The following is a 20,801-nucleotide window of genomic DNA, read 5'->3' on the forward strand; positions in this document are numbered from 1 at the left end:
TTTATGGCTGAGATTGACAGTACAGGTGTCAGGGGAGAGAAGGCTGGAGAATGGGGTTGAGAGGGAAAGATAGATCAGCCATGATTGAATGACGGAGTAGACGATGGGTCAAATGGCATAATTCTGCTCCTAGAACCTATGAACTCATTGAATAATTGACAAGTACTAAATTACACACATTGGTACATTATAAGCAGCATTAGAGATCAGGGTTGAACTCAGGAGCTGTATGACCACCAGTGGTTAGGACATGCCAAGTAACTAAAAAGCATCAAATCACAAAACGTGGTGGATAATTTATCGAGTATTTGGAGGGGGCGACTCCATGAACAACTTCATCCTAAATAATAGTAGAGTCCAGAAAAATACAAAGCTAATTCATTTACAAACACATTTCTGCAAGAACTTCTGAGTGGCTGATCCATCAGTGTCTAAGTCAGAGTCTATCATCGTCACATTTGCCAGCTTGCAGCTAATCAGGCATCGAGAAATACCTAACTATAGAAGCTATCATCTCGTGCAATGATGTAGCCACAGTGCTGAAGAACTAAATACATGGGGTGGCAGAGTCTTGTGGAGGTCTTGCCTCACAGCTCCAGGTCCAGGGTTTCATCCTGACCTCTTATGCAGTCTGTGAGAGGTTTGTATGTTCTCCATGTCACTGTGTGAGTTTTATCTGGATTCTCTGGTTTCCTTCCACATTCCAAAGACGTGCACGTTGGTAGGTTAATTGGTCCCTGTAAATCAGCCCCCGTGGGTAGGTGAATGGAAGAATGTGGGGGCGGTTAATGGAAATGCGAGGAGAATAAAGTGGGATTAGCGTAAAATGGGATGCCTGATAAGTGCAGACTCAGTGGGCAAAAAGGCCTACTTTTATCTGTACGACTATGACTCAATCTGATTCCAGTACAGTTTAACAAAGCGTTTTATCTGATAATGCATTATTGTCGTGGTATGTTTGACCTTCAAAATGCAAGGCAAATTCAATGAATATTTGTTTTATTCGCAAGGTGCGAGTACAGTTGGCATTTACTGATGCTCCCAAATTGCCCATATTTTGGCTGTGTGTCAATGAAGGATGGTAGTGTCCGAGAACACATCCTTGAGCTTTCAGAGCTGGGGCTGCAAGTGGCCAATTTTCGCTCACACACCTGAATTGTACTTTTGTAGATCATGACAAGATTTTCGGTTGTCATGTGGAGTCATATCCACACAGAATACCCAGCATGCCACAACATACACTCGGCTAATGGTGACATTCAGTTAATTGAATGCAGCAAAAATATACACAATGATGTGAATCTGAACATTAACGAGATGGGGATCAGGGGTTTCTCTCGTTGGAAAAGAACGGTTCTTAGCACTTGTGCCAATTTTTAACCAATAAATCCCTTCCATGTTCATAGTCATATAGCACAGAAAAAAGTCCTTTGGTCCAAAGTGCCCATACAACCCAAGATGCCCCATCTACACTAGTTCCACCCGCCCCCATTTGATCCATATTACTTTAAACCTTTTCTATCCATGAACCTAGCCAAATGTCTTTTAAATGTTGTTTTCAATGGTGACATGTGCAATTGTTCAATTGTTGGCTGAAATGTTGAAACTTTAGAATAATCAGATCTTTTGGCCACAATGACTCAAGAGTTTTCAGGTAAGTTTTAGATTTAAATTTAAATTTGTTTGAAAAAAAAAGCAAAAAGGGTGACCATGCTGTTATTGAATCTGTGTCAGATTGCTCTCCTAGACTTGCATTAAATACAATTTTATTTCATTCGACTACAATTAATAGGATCTTGAAATGGCATAGGCAAGACAGTGAAAATCAATACATTCTCTTATAAATACTGATGATTTTTGTTGGAGATATGTTCATTGCCAATGCAGGCAGCCAAAAGATTGTGTAAAGTTATGTACCACTTGGAATTTAAGTGTGAATTGAAAATAATGGAGTGTTATATTTAAATATCAAGGTCAAGGAGTCATTCTAGCATTCCCCAGAATAACAAAACAGCTTAATGGAACAGGAAAGCCAGTGTCAAGACAAGCCTGACCTTTCACCTGATGGACCACTAAGCATTAAAATACTTGGGACTGATGGTGAGCTACAGATAATATCTTAGGGTAAACTTAACAGGCAATGGAAAACCCAAAAATTTAACGGAATTAAAGAACAAAGTGAAATCTTACTTAAAAAAAATATATATAAACCAACAAGTTGTGTTTGCTTTGTGTATGAGAAAATCACTCTGAAGAGCTCAATGAAGACAAAGTATAAAGGAAAGGGTCATGGTACAAGTGCAGCAGAAATTATTTATCAGGTCAAATAGATAAATTTCCAAAAGGCACTGGATTTCCAGATATGCTCTTTATCTTTTATGGGAAAATATCTTTTTGTAAGCATCCTGGAAATTACATGGACTGACTGTGCAACAAAGTACAAACCAACATCATCATCTTCAACTTTGGATGAGCCATGATGAGGCTTAAGCACGTGGAGAAAACCAATCACATTTGGAAAAATGAACTGCTTGTATGTTTTCGGAATTCTGTACAAAATATTTCAAAATGTAACTTTTGCCTTGCAAAGTAAGCCAACAGCGTACACCGTGAATGTTTCCTCCATTTTAATATAGAATATGCCACAGATGTATATATCACTTCAAACACAACGTATGGCACTAGAGTTAGCGTAGTGTGCTTTGGAAAGCAACAAGCCAATAATGGCAGAATAAAGGGAGTTGAAAGAACATTTCAAGCCGACAAGAACATTAGCAATACCTTAAAAATATCCATCATGTCCAATTTAAACTTGGAACAAAGAAAATGCAGTTTAAATTCCTACCGTTCCTTTGTCTTGCAGGCACATCATGAGGGTGCAGACATCACCTGTAGCCTGATGATTCACCAAGACAACTGTTTCATCTTCAGTGATAGCTTTTACATCATCTCCCCATTCAACCACTAGGAAAGAAAGAGATATGTAGCAAAAGAAAGACAGACTATAGAGAAAGGTTCATTCAGCTTAGACATGTTCTACAGTGTTCTCGCTTCTCTTTGCCTACCCTTGTCATTAACTCTTCAAACAAATGGATGAGAGAACAAAACCATTTTAATGCATCCCATCAGAATATGTCACAGATGTACATATCACTTCAAATACAACATATTCATGTCTCAGTTCAGTTAACGTGACTCCATTTGGACTTGCAGAAAATTTCCACAAAGACAAATGAATTATATTCCTCCGATGCACTCTCCTGCCTCTAAATAACACAGCACAGGAAATAACAACAGGTTACCAAGGTTGGAAAAAGAACACTGATGCAAAGAATTAACATTTTATCCCTTTAAAAATGTTAGTACTGTAGTGCAAAGAGAGAAAAATATTACAAATATTTCAAATTACATTCTCTGCTAAACTAGGTTTTACATATTTTGGTAAGTACCTGAATAATCTCAACAAGTTATGCCTGGTATGTGTTGTTGTGTGTCGGAATAGAGGAAAGCAGTCAGGAGATTGGCCTAAAGGCCAAGATCATTTTCCTTATCAGTTCCTTGATCAAATGATCGGTAATATAAACTGTTTTGGAGATATCCAGGGGTTCGAATGTACTCATTTGTCAATTTTGGCTCTGCTGGCAATTTCAGATCTGATCAGATTAGTTTATCACATTCGCCTGGGCGCAATGAAATTCATTATTCCTACAAAGGTCATAAAGTAAACAATATTCATGGTAATGATAAATATAGCTGATGATACAATTAATGATATATAAATCTGAAGTGGTGAAAATAAATACGGAAGTGCAATAATGGAGTAACCAAATTAGATAGATTTAAGAATAAGAGTACATAGCAGCACATCTGGGGTGTGAAAGAGGTGATTGGTTCAGGAGTCTGATAGCAGCAGGGGAGAAGCTGTTCTTAAGTTTGGACACTTTGGTCTTCAAGTTTCTATATCTTTTTCAAAAAGATAGAAAGGCCAGTAGAGAATGGGAGGGTAGCGGGCATCCTTGGTGATACTTCTAGCCTTCCCAATGCAATGCACCGTGAAGATGGACATGACAGGAGGTGACAAGCCTTTGATAGACTGGGCTGTGTTCACCACTCAATGCAGAATGGCTGCCATACTAGGCTGAGATGCATCCCGTCAAGAATTCTTTCCATCGTGCACTTGTAGAAGTTTCAAAGAAACCTTGTGGACAGACTAAATCTTCTCAAATACTAAAGTAAATACACCGATGCGCTTTCTTGATCACCACATTAGTGTGAAGAGACCAGGTTAGGTTGTTGGTGATGTAGATGACTGGGAACTTGGAGCTGCTAACCATTTCTACATCAGCAGAGCTGATGGGTCCCAACCAAAAATGTCATCTATCCAGAGATGCTGCCTGACCTGCTAAATTACTCCTGCACGTTATGTCTTTTTTTGTTGTTGTAAACCAGCATCTGCAGTTCCCGGTATCAACCAATTATTTGGTCTTGTCAACATTAAGGGCTAGGCTCTTGTTCTGACATCAGGTTCCACACTTGGCCTACAAACCGGAGTTCAATTTAGGTTAGCACCACTGTGGTACCGAGAAAATGCTGCCACTGAAGAGGTACCATGATCCCAATCGTTCTACCTCTCTGAAGGACATAAAACTTGGATTTCTGGTTTGCAGATGCACATTGCCCTTTCAACTAACATTAAAAAGCCAGGGATCTGGATTTTAATCTCATTGGCTGCCCTATTTCAACAAATTCAGGTCGCTAAACAAATGATTACAATGCATTTGCAGATTTCAAGTGACAAGGCGGCACGGTAGCGCAGCGGTAGAGTTGCTGCTTTACAGCGAATGCAGCGCCGGAGACTCAGGTTCGATCCTGACTACGGGTGCTGCACTGTAAGGAGTTTGTACGTTCTCCCCGTGACCTGCGTGGGTTTTCTCCGAGATCTTCAGTTTTCTCCCACACTCCAAAGACGTACAGGTATGTAGGTTAATTGGCTGGGTAAATGTAAAAATTGTCCCTAGTGGGTGTAGGATAGTGTTAATGTACGGGGATCGCTGGGCGGCACGGACTTGGTGGGCCGAAAAGGCCTGTTTCCGGCTGTATATATATGATATGATATGATAAGGCCCTGAAAAAACAAGCTTGTTATAACCACAAGCAATCTTTGCTATACTGTGGATTTGTTCCTGATTTTCTGAGGATCAGGCTACCTAAAATACGTGGAGATACAAGAAACTGCAAATGCTGGAATCTGAAGCAAAATAAAACAAGGTGCTGCAGCAACTCCGTGTGTTGAACAGCACCCGTGAAGGGAAAGGTTTTGTCAATGGTTTGCATCAGGACTGAGAGTGGAGAGGGAAGAAACCTGTAAAAAGTGAAGGAAGGGGGATGCAAGAGAAGGACCCATGGGTGATAGTTGGATTGAGGAGGGGTCAACAATGATGAGCAGATGGAGCAAGGTGTCCTTCATCCCTCCCCTTCTCCCCTTTACACTGGTTATCTTCCCTTTCCACTCTCAGTCCTGATGCAGGGTTTCAAAACGTCAACAATCCCTTCCCCCTTCCCCCCCCCCCCCCCCCCCCACAGATGCTGGTCTGAGTTCCTCCAACTGAGTTCCTCCAACAGTTTGCGTTTTACCACAAATTAACTTATTTCCCCCATTTGGTTTGGTGCAAGAAGAGCAGATGCATGCGCTCAGTACAACATAGCCATTACCATGTATGTAATTTCACACCATGTTATGTGCCACATCAACTACTGGTATAAGGAGCCTTTAACTGAATCTTGTATTACAATTCCTTTTCAATCAAATTCTAAACAATCACAACCTGGAAAAGTTGAAGCAACAGATCAAAGAGAATAAAACTGTATTTTACTGAACTCCAAGTTACAGAAAACATTCTTCAAACTTTTCTATGCAACCTGTTTCCAGGCGAAGGCTGTTTTTTTATCATAACAATCAGTGAAGTAAGCAATCCTTCATGAAACAAAGGGATTTTGCAGAGTAAAACCCTAAGGATTTATCAAGAATTGTTTAAAATTTATTGTGACCTAGTTTTCTCCTCTTCAAAGCAAAATTATTTTATTACTGACCTTGGAAAGTGTTACCATCTTGAGCCTGCACTGTGGACACTATGTTTCCTTGCTTAATCTCCCTTCCCTGTCACTTTTTCCTCACACAATAGGATAATTCACCATTAATGTACAATAGTTACAACACTGGTGGCCGCTTGGCTCAATAAGTCCATGTCCACTTTCAGCATTTCCATTCCTTGCCTTTTCCACTAAAGACCTTCAACTTGTTTAAAAAACTCAAAATACTGTTGCATTTGCCTTCTGAAAAACACAACTGAATCTACATCCATGTCCCTTTTCGGAGGGGCATTCCTGACCTTAACTGCACACTGCAGTCTTTAACCACACTTACCCCATATCCTGTGCTATTTTTGGAATAGAACACGGTGATACAGTGTACCAGAACCTCTAAAAAGTCAAAAACTAAATTGATGTGCAGCAGCCAAAAGCGTTGAGTGAACTGCTACACAGGTACTGCCACCTTTTTGTCAACACGGCCCACAAATATATTGCAAATTGCTTCAAATTAAGATCTTCTGGTACTTCACTCCTCCTCTGGCGGGAACAGTTATTCTCCATTTATCCATCCTAAATCAGTCACAATCAAGTCCGCACCACCTCTCCTTTATTAAATTTTTAAGGAAATTTGTTATTCTTCCCGATGATCGTTTCTAGAGATTTCCCTGCCTCCAAGATTCAATTAACTGGATGCAACATTTGTTATTTTCCATTCCTCTGTATTAGGGAGAACCGGAAAATCATGGATAGCTCTTACTACAATTTCCATCTGCAAGTGTCCCAAGGTGCCAGGTTCTGAAATGCACTGAGGGAACTGTCACTTTCAACAATCTTGACTGATAAGTACTTGTTTAAGAGTGCCAGGCGCCCACAGGTTTTCCTTACTTTCTGACCCTTTCGATGGCCTCACTTACCAACCTGTGCCTATCAATCCGTCACCACTCTTGTAAACACCCCAAGAAACCCTGAATCGCCAGACTGGTCCATTGTGATTGAGGTTGCTATACAAATCTAGATTAATGATTTTAAAATTCCTTTGCTTCACAGTAAACAACAAGCAGTGAAAAGTATCAGGCACACAAGGTAACTAAATATGGTTGAATTATGTATTTCTTTTTGTAAATTATATACAGGAGTATAACTTTCGATTCCATAACTTAAACAGAGACCGTATATTTTTCTGAAGGCATAAACAATAGACCTACCCTTGTATATTTCTTGGCATGTCATCTGCTGACCTTCAAAGAATAGTACATCAAAAACACAAAGTGAAATAATTAAGATAAGCAAAGGAAACACTGGAATGATTTTGGCTGCTGTAATATAAATATATTAAAATAAAGTACTTCAGTTACATAGACAAAACTTCTGAGGCCAATTCATGAAAATGCCAAGCACTGCAAGTGAACTAGTACTGATTATCAGAGAGATTAGGAATTACTTAAAAAGAAAATAAAATCAAGTGGCTAGTGGGTTAAAACTTGCTGCTATGTGTAGGATGTCCTGGTCCAACACGCACTTGGCCAAAAACACATCACTTCTCCCATCATTCAATCCCCTGAAACAAAAGGCGACCAAATGTGGAGCACATGGAACCACTAAGTCTTGTGCCATTTTGTGAAAATGCAGCGATTGGAAACAGGACAGAAATTTCACAAAAGTTTTGTTTTGACAATTAGCGTGCAGGAAACAAACTTGAAGAAAAGCCAGGGAAGTCTTTTTTTTGGGGAAAGCCTACAGCTTGGATGCTGATGCCAGTAGCAAAGTGCAAAGACTCCTCTCTGACTTCAAAGTAAGCACCCCCTAAAGAGTTGGAGATTAATGTCCCTTCCCCAAGGTCAGATACTGTCAGCCATAGTTATATTGGACATGACATTCAGCAATAGCAAGACTGAATAGCCTGAGCAGCCACAATGACTGCAAACAAGGACATGAAAAGCACTAACATACAAATTTACTTAAAATAAAGATTTTGGTACACAGAGGATTAAGTTGGCTGATGTTGAAACTTCAAAATATTTTAAAACAAATAAAACTTAAATAAATGTAACTCAAGCCCAAATCAAACTGCTGGCGGAACTCAGCAGGTCAGACAGCATCTATGCAAGGAAGTATACAGACAACATTTTGGGTTGGAATTCTTCTTCAGACTGATGGAGCGTGTTGTACTTCGTGGTCCGGTACCTGTTGTACCTTTAGTGACTCTGGAAGGACCACAAGTACACGTGTATAAAAGGTTCCATTGCTGGAGCTCAACTCCAGGCTGTTTATTCCGTGGCCACCTGCATCCAGAGTGACCGCCTAATCACACCCATCACTTATATACACAGCCATACAAAGTAGTTCTTGGATACACAAAGTAGTCCCAGCAATATCACAACCTCCCCCTTGTCTTATATATTACAACATCCCCCTTGTCTTATATAAAATTGTTTTCTTTACCATTCGAGGGCTAAAATATATTTAACAAACAAAACCAAAACACCATTGCTTTTTGCAAACAAAACCAATAACACAACTAAACACAGTTGCTTTTTTTTCGCCATCATGGTGGTCACTCCTCTGCGGAATTTCACTCATCGCCGGGTGGTCACTCATCTCCGTGTGGTCACTCACTCCGTGTGGTCACTCATCTCCGGGTGGTCACTCACTCCGGGTGGTCACTCCACAGATATATACATTTATACAAAAGCATCAAATATAATACATTAAGCTTTCATTACACAGATCACTACACAGGTCATTAAACACAAAATATTCATTTTGTTCCATATCTTCCCCTCAAGAAAACGTGCTGTGTAGATGAAACGTAGTGTAGGCTCTAGATGCTCCACCACCATGATTTGCCTGCCACCGATGGCCTCCCACTGCTGGGCTGGCACTGCTGGGCTCCCACTGCTGGGCTGGCACTGCTGGGCTCCCACTGCTGGGTTGGCACTGCTGGGCTCCCACTGCTGGGCTGGCACTGCTGGGCTCCCACTGCTGGGTTGGCACTGCTGGGCTCCCACTGCTGGGTTGGCACTGCTGGGCTCCCACTGCTGGGCTGGCACTGCTGGGCTCCCACTGCTGGGCTGGCACTGCTGGGCTCCCTCTGCTGGGTTGACACTGCTGGGCTCCCACTGCTGGGTTGGCACTGCTGGGCTCCCACTGCTGGGTTGGCACTGCTGTAAATCGCGGTGCGCTGGCCCCGCCCACAAGTGCTCCCCGGCAGCTGCCGTTCAACTTTTCGAACGCGCTGCCGCTGGCCCCGCCCACAGGTGCTCCCGGCCCCGCCCACAGGTGCTCCCGGCCCCGCCCACAGGTGCTCCCGGCAGCTGCCGCTCAAATTCGAACGCGCTGCCGCTGCCTCGGGCCCAGGGCCGTCCCGACTCTACGGTCGACGCGCCTGGGTAAGTATTTAGTGCCTCGGCCTTACCGGCCGCTGCACCTCCGTGGGTGGTCGGTCCCTCCGGTCGCCGACCCCCTTCCGGTCGCCGCACACCTCCGTGGGTGTCGGTCTCCTCCGGGGCTCTCCCGATTGCCGCACACCTCCGTGGGTGTCGGTCTCCTCCAGGGCTCTCCCGGTCGCTGCACACCTCTGTGGGTGTCGGCCTCCCCCGATCGCCGCACACCTCTGTGGGTGTCGGTCTTACCGGTCACCGCACACCTCCGTGGGTGTCGGTCTTCCCCGGTCACCGCACACCTCCGTGGGTGTCGGGTCTCCCGGTCTTTCCGGTCACCGCACACCTCCGTGGGTGTCGGGTCTCCCGGTCGCCGCACACCTCCGTGGGTGTCAGCCTCCCCCGGGGCTCTCCCGGTCGCCGCACACCTCCGTGGGTGTCGGTCTCCTCCGGGGCTCTTCCGGTCGCCGCACACCTCCATGGGTGTCGGTCTTCCCCGGTCACCGCAAACCTCCGTGGGTGTCGGGTCTCCCGGTCTTCCCCTGTTGCCGCACACCTCCACGGGTGTCGGTCTTCCCCGGTCACCGCACATCTCCGTGTGTGTCGGGTCTCCCGGTCTTCTCCTGTTGCCGCACACCTCCATGGGTGTCGGTCTTCCCCGGTCACCGCACATCTCCGTGTGTGTCGGGTCTCCCGGTTTTCCCCGGTCACCGCACATCTCCGTGTGTGTCGGGTCTCCCGGTCTCTCCCCCGCGAAGCAGTCACAGGCTTCTAATCTCGGGCCTACACAGGTGCTGGGGCGCGACGTGAGCCTACACGCACCGCCCTCAGCAGCTTGCAGCGTCACATCGGCAACTCGGCGCCGACTACTGAGCAGGTAAGTATACCTACATATATTGGCTCTGTCGGGATGCACTCCAAACGTCCCGTACCGAGCTGGAAACTTTTCTTTTCTTTTGTTTCCCTTCAGGGCTTTTTTTTTCTTCTTTTTTTTCTTTTTAACCTTTTCTGCTCGGGCATGCTTCATTCTCCCCCTAGGCGAAACACCAAACCGCTGCCACCATGTTGTACTTCGTGGTCCGGTACCTGTTGTACCTTTAGTGACTCTGGAAGGACCACAAGTACACGTGTATAAAAGGTTACATTGCTGGAGCTCAACTCCAGGCTGTTTATTCCATGGCCACCTGCATCCAGAGTGACCGCCTAATCACACCCATCACTTATATACACAGCCATACAAAGTAGTTCTTGGATACACAAAGTAGTCCCAGCAATATCACAACAGAGCAGAGGGGAGGTAGCTGATACAAAGAGGCGAGGGGAACAGGTGGGGATAGAGTTGTGTTTTAACTGGATCCAGGTAAGGAAAGGTCAACTGGCAGATGGATCAGGTGGGGAAGAGAAGTGGGGAGATAGTAACCAAGGCTGGAGGTGATGTGGAGAAAAAAAAGGGGTAAATAGTGAAATCTGATCAGAAAGGTGGGGAGTGAAATATACCACCAAAGAGAGGATGGTAGGAAGAAGAATGGGGGAGGGGGAGGAAGAGATGTAAAGTGATGGATCTTAAGTACAGAGGAGTGAGTACTGAGCAGGTGGAAGAGGTGAAGGAGAAGTGGGAGAGGGGGCGGTGGAAGGTGTAACCTGAAATTGGAGAATCAATGTTCATGCTGATGGGATGCAGGCTACACAAGTGGTGCTGACCTTCCAGCTTGTGTGGCCAACTCTAGCAGTGTAGGAGGTCAAGGACAGAAAGGTCAGTATGGGAATGGGAACGAGAATGTCAATGGGCATTGATGTGGCTTGCAACCGCAACCCCTGAATTTGGCACTGGTGAACAGAACACAAGGGTTCAACAAAGCAGTTGCCTTGTCTATGTTTGGTCCCACCTATGTAGAAGAGGCCTTACGGAGCGTGCTGAATGCAACAGACGAGGTTGGAGATGATGCATGTAATCCTCTATCTCACCTCGAAGGGTTGTTTGGGTCTCTGAATGTAGGCGAGAGAAGCGGTTTTAGGACCTTTGTGGTTGCAGGTGAAGAGTGCCTGGAAAAGGGGAGGGATAAGCAAACCAAGGAATCACCGAGAGTGCTCACTGCGGAAAGCAGAAAGATTATAGGGAGTGGACGATGTTACTTGTGATGTGATTGCATTGAATCTGGTGGAGAATGATGTGTTGGATATGGAGGCTGTTGGCGTGAAAGATGGGGACCAGGGAAGGGGAGTTCTATCCCTGTTCTGACCAGGGGGAGAGGGAAGCAAGAGCAGAATTGCAAGAAATGGATGACAGTTCCAGCCACAACTTTATAAACTTGCTCTATGTGTAGTCCATGAAAGGGAAACATCATATTCAAATGACAGTGTAGGAAAATAACTGCAGATGCTGGTACAAATCGAAGGTATTTGTTCACAAAATGCTGGAGTAACTTAGCAGGTCAGGCAGCATCTCAGGAGAGAAGGAATGGGAGAAGTTTCGGGTCGAGACCCTTCTTCAGACTGAAGTCTGAAATCAGACTGACTCAAATGGCAAACCTATTTGAATCATTAATGTCCTGGTTGCAAGGGAGACAGATCTGTATGATACTAATACATACAAATGATAAAATAAACCATCCCCACAATGTTTATAAACAAACAATTTGTCACCCTCTCACAATAATCCTGTTCCTTTATCCTTTAATGTATGCTATAACTTTCGAGTAGTCCAGTAAAAAAGTAATTTGACCAATAACCTGCATGTGTGCACAACTGCAATTGAATTCTGTCACTTGTAACAATGGATAAACAGTGCAGCAGGCACAGATTATCAATGCAATTTCCATCTCTCTTTCCAACATCCTTCAAGCCGTTCATGGTCTGAGCTTAGGGAAATGCCTTAATACAGAAAGGCGAGTTGTGTGGCTCCACACACACAACACCTGACCTTGGAATCATCTCAAACTCATTTCTCAGAATATCGTTGTAATCTGTTGGGGAAATTGCTCATGGATTCCTGAAGGTCACCTTGCCAACCCATTATCAACCAATCCTATAACGTGAATCATAATTAATGGTTATTTCTGTTAAATTAATATAATTAATTTAAGTATCCTTTAAACAAGTATATGAAATGCAAGGGCATTGAAGGCACAGAGCTTGTGCAGTAAATGGAATTAGTGTAGATAGGTACAAAGTGTGACTAGGATCTGATGGGACGAAGGGCATGTTTACATGCTATGAGATTCCATGTCACGATGATTCCAAAGTTGCATCAAGAGGCATTCAAAAGTGACAAGGAGATATCTGAAGCCCTAGCTGACCTTACACCTATCCTTCCCTTCCCCAGCATTCCTGAATAATTCACACCTTGTCAATTCTCACACCCATGTATGTTCATCTCTGGCCTTTGTCCAACCATCTGCCTTCTAACCCCCACCCCCCATGTTCATCTGTGACCTACCAGGCTTTGTCTTGCTCCTTCATTCTTTTAGCTTTCTTTCACCCCCGTCCCATCAGTCTGAAGGACCCTGACCCAAAATGTCACCTAACCATGTTCTAAAGGAATGCTGCCTGACCATTACTCCAGCATTTTGTTTTCTTTCCATCTTTCCTTGGTAAACCAGCATCTGCAGTTCCTTGTTTCTAGATATCTGAAGCTGTACATCTTGACATACCATGCCATTTCTACTCATCCATGATGCATCCAAATACATGCAGTATCTGAATTACTGCAGTTTATAAATTTTAAAAGTGGTTTATGAATTGCAATGTACCCCTATGTGAACCAACCATAAGAAGAATTGTTGTAAGGTGCGACATTAAAGGCCTGCCATTTAGAACCAGAGGACATAGCTCTAATCAAGAACCAGAGGACATAGGTTTAAGGAGAGAGGGGAAAGATTTAATAGAAATCGGAGGGCCTACTTTATTTTTTACACAACGAGTGACAAGCTACTGGAGGAGGTATTTGAGACAGGTATTATCACAATGTTTAACAATTACATGGACAAGAGCATGACTAGGCCAGTTCGTTGGATGCTTTCAAGAGAGAGCTGGATAGAGCTCTTAAAGATAGCGGAGTGAGGGGGTATGGGGAGAAGGCAGGAATGGGGTACTGATTGAGAGTGATCAGCCATGATCGCATTGAATGGCGGTGCTGGCTCGAAGGGCTGAATGGCCTACTCCTGCACCTATTGTCTATTGTCTATAGGATAGGTTTAGAGGTCTGAAGAAGGGTCTCAACCTGAAACGTCACCCATTCCTTCTCTCTAGAGATGTTGCCTGTCCCACTGAGTTACTCCAGTATTTTGTGTCCACTTTCGATTTAAACCAGCATCTGCAGTTCTTTCCTACACATAGGTTTAGAGCCAAACGCAGGCAGGTGGGACTACTGAGGGTGGAGCATGTTGGTCGGCGTGGGCAAGTTGGGCCAATTTCCATGCTGTATAACTCTATGACATTAAGGACAGAGGCCAGGACTAGAATGGATGATGCTGGAGTATTTTTTTTAAAAAAACATGCAACCAAACCTACGACTGCAAGTACAGCAACAATAGCAAATCAATTTGCATCGTGGAGATAAACTATGCAATTCTCCAGATGCAGCTCTTTAACTAGACTCAAAAACATACACGGATGATTAGTTTACGACATCAATACATCACAACTTCATGAAGTTAATTATAAAACATGAAGAAAACTTGCCACAACGCAACCCAATAGAAGAAAACTGACATAATCTGCCTTATCATAGTTTGAAGGTCATCCTATTGTTATAAACCATCAGGAGGACACTGCCACAAGCTGCATTTACAAAAGCACCCATTGAATAAATAGAGGAAGTGAGACCACATTAAATCACCACCTGAACTGAGAAATCTTTAAAGCATTTCCAATGGGTCTTCTCCCACTGCATGTTTCTCCACCACAAACTGAACATGTCCAAGTAGCCTGATTTTCACATTACCATACTCCACATAACCAAGTATTGTTAGATGATCCCAACAAACCAGTTGAGCACACCAAAGTTAAAAAAGAGTGTGTAAAAAGGGTGGGTGTGCTTGTGTCTACCTGACTATAAAAACAAAGCTATTATTCAATGTTTATAATTAGAGTGATGATGAGGAGAGGTGGAGGTAAAACTAAGGCACAGCCAAAAAAAATCTTGGAGCCCCCCCAATCTAATATGATGTCCCATGTCTCCATTTTATCACATGCTCTACTCCATTCGGAGGAAGTACAATTTTCATTACAACAGTCATTGCAGCTTTGCAGTCATCTGGCGCTGGTGTTAATCAATTATTTTATTGTTAGAAATACACCCTACAAGATATTGTATTATTCTTATATTATATCCAGATTACAGCGACTTGCCTCAGGAGCACCAAGACTGCGGCAAAGAAAATCAAGCACCGCACCCTGTCACACGAGGTACGGTGGGGCAAGATTTAACCACATTGCTTTGTCACACTATGAGCATTTCAGACATCCATCATGTGGGTGTACTGGATTTCAAAAGAAAGAATATGAGACAGCCGAATAATTGTTGGAAACCAAGAACCCAAATAACAAAAAAGTATAAATAAAGCACTAGGCCTGGTTGTAACCATAAAGTACAACACAAGATATCTGATAAAGAAAGCTGCTTCGTGGAGCTATAATGATAAAACTGCCCTATTGGACCACTCTTCTTTGTTCCTTGAATTCATTAACTTTAGCTTGGATCAATTTTTGAACTGGATTATAACAGATTTATGCCTCAGTGTAGTACATTAGAACACAATCGAGGCAGACATTCTAGTTTAGAAGTAGATGTAAATGAGATGTTGCATCTGCTCGGGTATTACAAATCTCTTTGCCAAAATCCCCCCCCCCCCCCCCCCCCAACCATAACAACCATCTATCAATGGCAATTAGCATCTTGCTACAACAGCATCGTACACTAAGGGAATTTGTGAATTTGTATTGGGACAGATCTTCTGATGACCAATGAGTTACCCATTGGACTCAATTTCTTCCAGAGGGTCTTGCGTGTATTCTTTGGAGGAGAATGTCAGCTCTCTGCAGATTGGTTTCATAACACCTACTCATTTTCCTTCTGGTTCTTATGATAATTGAGACATATTCAAGGCACTACCACTGAGATTACATGGTTTACCCCTGCAACAGTCTGTTCGAACTTCTATAATCGGGCAGACGATACAAGGCCTTCTACGCCCGCACCTCCAGACTCAGGAACAGCTTCATCCCCAGGGCCATAGCTGCTATGAACCGGTCCTGCTGAGCCGGATGGTCACATCGCACAGTGATCTGGCACAGATCTTCTTGCACTTTATTCTGTTTTAAAACTGTCACAATTTGTTTCATTGGGTTGTTTAAATTAATACTGACTAGCTAAAATTAAATTATTGCATCGTATGGGAGGCGCATTCCCAATCTCGTTGTACCCCTGTACAATGACAATAAAGATATATTGTATTGTATTGTATTGTATTTGGCTTGGTAATCTGAGGTGCTCACAGTGGGTGTACAAGGTGAAAAACAGATTCACTCTTCAGCAGGAATATTCCCTACCTTCATGAGCATATACCTCATACAAAAACAGGGGAGCTCCTAAACCATTCATCCCCTGAAGCAAAATTAAATAGAACTATTTTATCACATTGAGTTTCAAAAAATGTTTGAAAGGTTTTCAAACCATGAAGGGGACAAGAAATAAAATAATAATGATGGGATGAATTTCAATGTGAGGAGGTTCTTGTGGAGTACCAACATTGACACAGACCAGTTGGGGCCTCAAGGGTCAGTTTCAATGCTGCAAATTTATGTGATTTGGTGCATGAATACATAGCTGGCCCAATAAAAGCATTAATAAGAACATTTCTTCAGAAGAATTATTTAATGATAAAATTCTTGAGCATCGTTAAAATATCAAGTTTAACAAATGTTTCGTTTCGTGCATTGCTGAAATTCTCAAGAAGTGTAAAATGCAGTTATGTCGTGTCATTCTGGGCCAATCAGAAGATAATGGGGGAAAGAAAGCTTCAATCCAGGAAGGGAAACATCATTCTGTGCTCCGTGGCTGATCAGAATGGGCAATTTCATCTTCAAGTTTGAATGGAGGTTGGGGAAATGAAGCCTAGTTTTTCTTCCTCAAGGGAGAAGGATATTTTTAGATGAACTCTTGTTCAATTAAGTGAATTTGGATTGCGCCTTTAATGCCTTCTTTTTTGCAGAGATAGGTTTATGAAAGATATGTCTGATATGTTCTGGATTTTTTTATTTTTACCTAGTCTATCTACAGTCAGCATATATGCTTTCCCCAGATGACTTCCAATTTTTCTAACTTAGTAGCTATTAGCAGTAAAAGAGTGAAGGGAATTTCTATCGTCGGACTGGTGACAGGACAAAAGACAAACCACACTATATTGTTGGCCATCACATTACATGCTGCATTACATTAATTGTCTAGTTATTTTGATGGACTCTTAAATGTTGCATTGATGCTTTTTAACAAAAGAGCACAAGGATGACTCCAGGTACTTTGTGTCAATCGCAATGTTGGCCACTGTTCTATAGCAATCATTTAGTCTGGTGATATTACGGTGTAAAAAGTACTGATAATTCTAAGCTACAATAACCATACAAATAACAAGTGTTTCTGATCTAGTGACCCTGCACAAGTGCCCTTTCAATCACAGTTCCTTTGATTCTCACTTGATCATATGCAACTGCACAACCTTTCCCAAATTTTCAGCTAGTCTCAAATGACTACTGTCTCTTTACAATGAATGGGCAGGTCACTGTGAAGCAATAAGTACCATCTCCCCTGACGTGTAAACCAATGTTCTGTAGATAGTGGGCACCACCTCCCCCCCCCCCCCCCCCCCCCAGGCCTTGCAGCAACAAAGAGAACAATTTGCATTGCATCTACCATTGGAACAGAGTAGAAGAAATGTGCAACATAGAAAACAATCAACACAAAGCTGGAATAAAAGGAGGAAAAGGAGATCATTCCATAAGCTTGATGCTACAGGTTGCACAATAGACCAAGATAATTCAAAACAATGCTAATAAACCACAGAGAAAAAGAAAGGATAGAAGGAGAAAATAAGATTAGGAAAACATGAAAAAGTAAATGTCCAGCATATGGTCATAGCAGATATGTGAACAAACTATTGAAATGTCAAATGTCAAGCAACATAATTATTTAGATTATTGAATTAATTATATTTTTCTTGATTCACAGTTGACCAATAAGATTGCTGAATTATCAGGGTAACCAGCTGAAATGCCAGACGAGATAATTTTGTCAGTTGGCCTACGATCAAGAGATGCAAGCCCTCGGGTCAAGCTGACTTCAGACATAGCCTGTGAAAAGGGTCACTTTCACTGCACCACAATTAAAAGAATTAGAAATGGTACAAGCACCCAAAAATCAGAAGGTAATTTTAAGTAAATGAGTATATAGATAGCATAGAGCCTAGCAGTAGCTATGGGCAGTGTTTGAGAAAGTGTATAGAGGACAGAACAGTTAAACATTTAGTAATGTTGACTTGGCAACTCTTTGGCATGCTTTTATTATTGTAGGATAGTTATGTTTAATAAAGTCACTGGAGATCCTCAAAAAAACATGAAGCTTATTCCACTTCCCCTTTCAACTTCAGTAGTTTTTGCATATTTCACCAAATCAAAATTGATCCAAAAAATATGTGTTCCCAAATGATACAATTCAAACACTGTGTTGTACTATGCAAATTGTTTGTGTCATGTTGGGATATTCTTCAACCTTTTAGAAAAATTGTTTATGTAACTGGTAGGTGTTCAACTCCAGTTAGGTCATTTAAAGGCTCAGCATTAATATAGGAAGACCACACATTGAACTTGCCAGGACATCATGGAAAGTTGCCAAGTTGTACTCCCACATCAAAACCATGGAAACAGAGTGGAGTACTGCCCCCAACAGCATATTAATGTGCAAAAACAAAGCTAAAAAATCTGCACCAAGCCTGGACTAATGTTAACTGCTTACCCATTTCCTGACAAATCATTCATTATATTTTTAAAAAAATAAAGGATTTGATTAAATTATTTTATCATTGCTACTTCTTTTAGTTAAAAACCAAATCGGTCAGAAATAAAGTAGTCACATTCTACCAACTGCTACCCAACCACAAAAGTCTGTGTAGTTAGTCTCTTGTGACTACACTCCCTGTGCACAAACCTCTGACGCAGAGAAAATGTTTGTTCAAATAATTAAATATGTAAAGCACTTGGTTTGAGCAGGCACCAAAGATCAAGACAATTACAGTAAAACTGGAAGGAAGGCAACACAGCCCAGCAGAGATAGGTAACTGACAGAAGTTGACATAGTTTGCATTGAACTTAAAATCACAAGACAGCAACCATAATACCATTTGGATAATGAAAATGGAAGATGAAAGTTTCAGAGACAAATAGGTTGAACCAGGTACAAAAAAAGAGCAAATGTTAAGATGGAATCAAGCAGCTTTGGTTCCCGAAAGCTTAATTTGGAATGATGCAAATCATCTAGTTCAACTCGACAGATCAGTCAGGCAGGAGATACTGTAAGGAGGGGTCAGAGTTGCATGTAGGAAAGAAATCTGATGACTCATCTATCTAATATTCACCAGTTGCTGACATTATTGGGTGTTTGCCTCTTAAAGTCATACAGACATTTATCGTTTTGTGCTGAGAAGCCAGTGGAAGACGCAAGAAGAGGACAGTTGGGCCTTGGGACCCTCGGACTATCTTTGATCGGACATAACTGGGCTATATCTTGTACTAAACGTTATTCATGTTATTCCCTTTATCATGTATCTGTACACCGTGGATGGCTCGATTGTAATCATGTATTGGTTAGCACGCAACAAAAGCTTTTCACTGTACAAACGAACCTCAAACATCATAACGGGTCCCTATGCACTGCCTCGGCAGCTCCTCTTTCACTCACTCTTGCTCCCGCAGCCACCTTCTGCCCAGCCAGACTCATGGGCTGCAGGTTCCCACACAGTCCATTCACCCCTCTTCCAGAACTCTGGTACAGCCACCAGTGTCATACAGCAACACACACACACACACACACACACACACACACACACACACCCACACACACAATCACTGATGTTCTCAGCACAATTGTCTCACTGGGACTACAGGCTAGTGTCAGAAACCAGTGAGTTTCCAGTGGAACTCTTCCACAGCAACAGAAGCTGACAAACCTGTGCAGCCATTGGCTTGTGTTTCATAGATCCCACGGGAACTGAGTGCCCTGGAATGACATCCATGGAAGTGCAACTCCTTCAATTCATCTCCTGATCCTCACTCTAGTCTGGTCAAACTGGTTTCTGAATGAAGACCAAAAGGCTGTCCATAGACACAAAAAGTTGGAGTAACTCAACAGGGACAGGCAGCATCTCTGGAAGGAAGGAATGGGTGATGTTTCGGGTCGAGACACTTCTTCTGATCGTTCCTCAACCAGAGCCTATCTGCATTACACATCTCCAGAACTCGATGCCCCTGGCAAAAACAAATTAAAGGGATGTTACTGGATCTAAAGGGTTTGAGCTATATCGAGGCTGAATATTTTTCCCTCGAGCGTAGGAGGCTGAGGGGCGGCCTTACAGAAGGCCTTGTACAAAATCATGAGGGACATAGATAAGGTGAATAGCCACATTCCTTTCCCGGGGTAGGGTAGTCTAAAACTAGAGGGCAAAGGTTTAAGGTCGGAGGACTAAGATTTAAAAGGATCCCGAAGGGCAACTTTCCTACACAGAGTGTGGTGCGTGCAAGGAACAAGCTGCCAGAGGGCGGCACAGTAGCAGAGTTGCTGCCTTACACCGCCAAATACTTGGGTTCGATCTTGACTACAGGTGCTGTCTGTATGGAGTTTGTATGTTCTCCCTGTGATCGCAGGGGTTTTCTCCGGATGCTCAGTTTTCTCCCACATTCCAAAGACTTACAGGTTTGTAGGTTAATTGGCTTCCATAAATTGTAAATTGTCCCTAGTATGTAGGATGGTGCTAATGTGGGGGGTGATTGCTGGTCAGCGCGGACTCAGTGGGCCGAAGGGCCTGTTTCCATGCTGTAAAGTCTAAAAGGAAGTGAGAGGCGGGTCCAATTATGACATTGAAAAGAGACTTGGACAAGTACATAGATAAGAAAGGTTTGGAGGGATATGGGCCAGGCACAGGCAGGTGAGACTAGCTCGGTTGGGGAACTTCATCTGCATGGACAAGTTGCACTGAAGGGTCTTTTTCCTTGCTGTATATAACGCTAAGATACCATGACTCAGTCAAAGTGGATAATAAACAAGCAAAATGATATGAAGGAGCA

General features: G+C 42.8%; 1 protein-coding gene across 1 annotated transcript in view; it reads right to left on the reverse strand.

Annotated features, from left to right (window-relative positions):
- Positions 1–20,801, reverse strand: part of lpgat1 (lysophosphatidylglycerol acyltransferase 1) — an 86,381-nt gene that overhangs the window by 59,983 nt on the left and 5,597 nt on the right. Inside the window, exon 4 of the mRNA XM_078404778.1 lies at positions 2,846–2,964. Within this exon, the coding sequence (XP_078260904.1) occupies positions 2,846–2,964 (119 nt within the window). The remainder of the gene's footprint in view (positions 1–2,845; positions 2,965–20,801) is intronic.

The sequence above is a fragment of the Rhinoraja longicauda genome, chromosome 9 (genome assembly GCF_053455715.1).
Source record: "Rhinoraja longicauda isolate Sanriku21f chromosome 9, sRhiLon1.1, whole genome shotgun sequence".
NCBI classification, from domain to species: domain Eukaryota; kingdom Metazoa; phylum Chordata; class Chondrichthyes; order Rajiformes; family Arhynchobatidae; genus Rhinoraja; species Rhinoraja longicauda.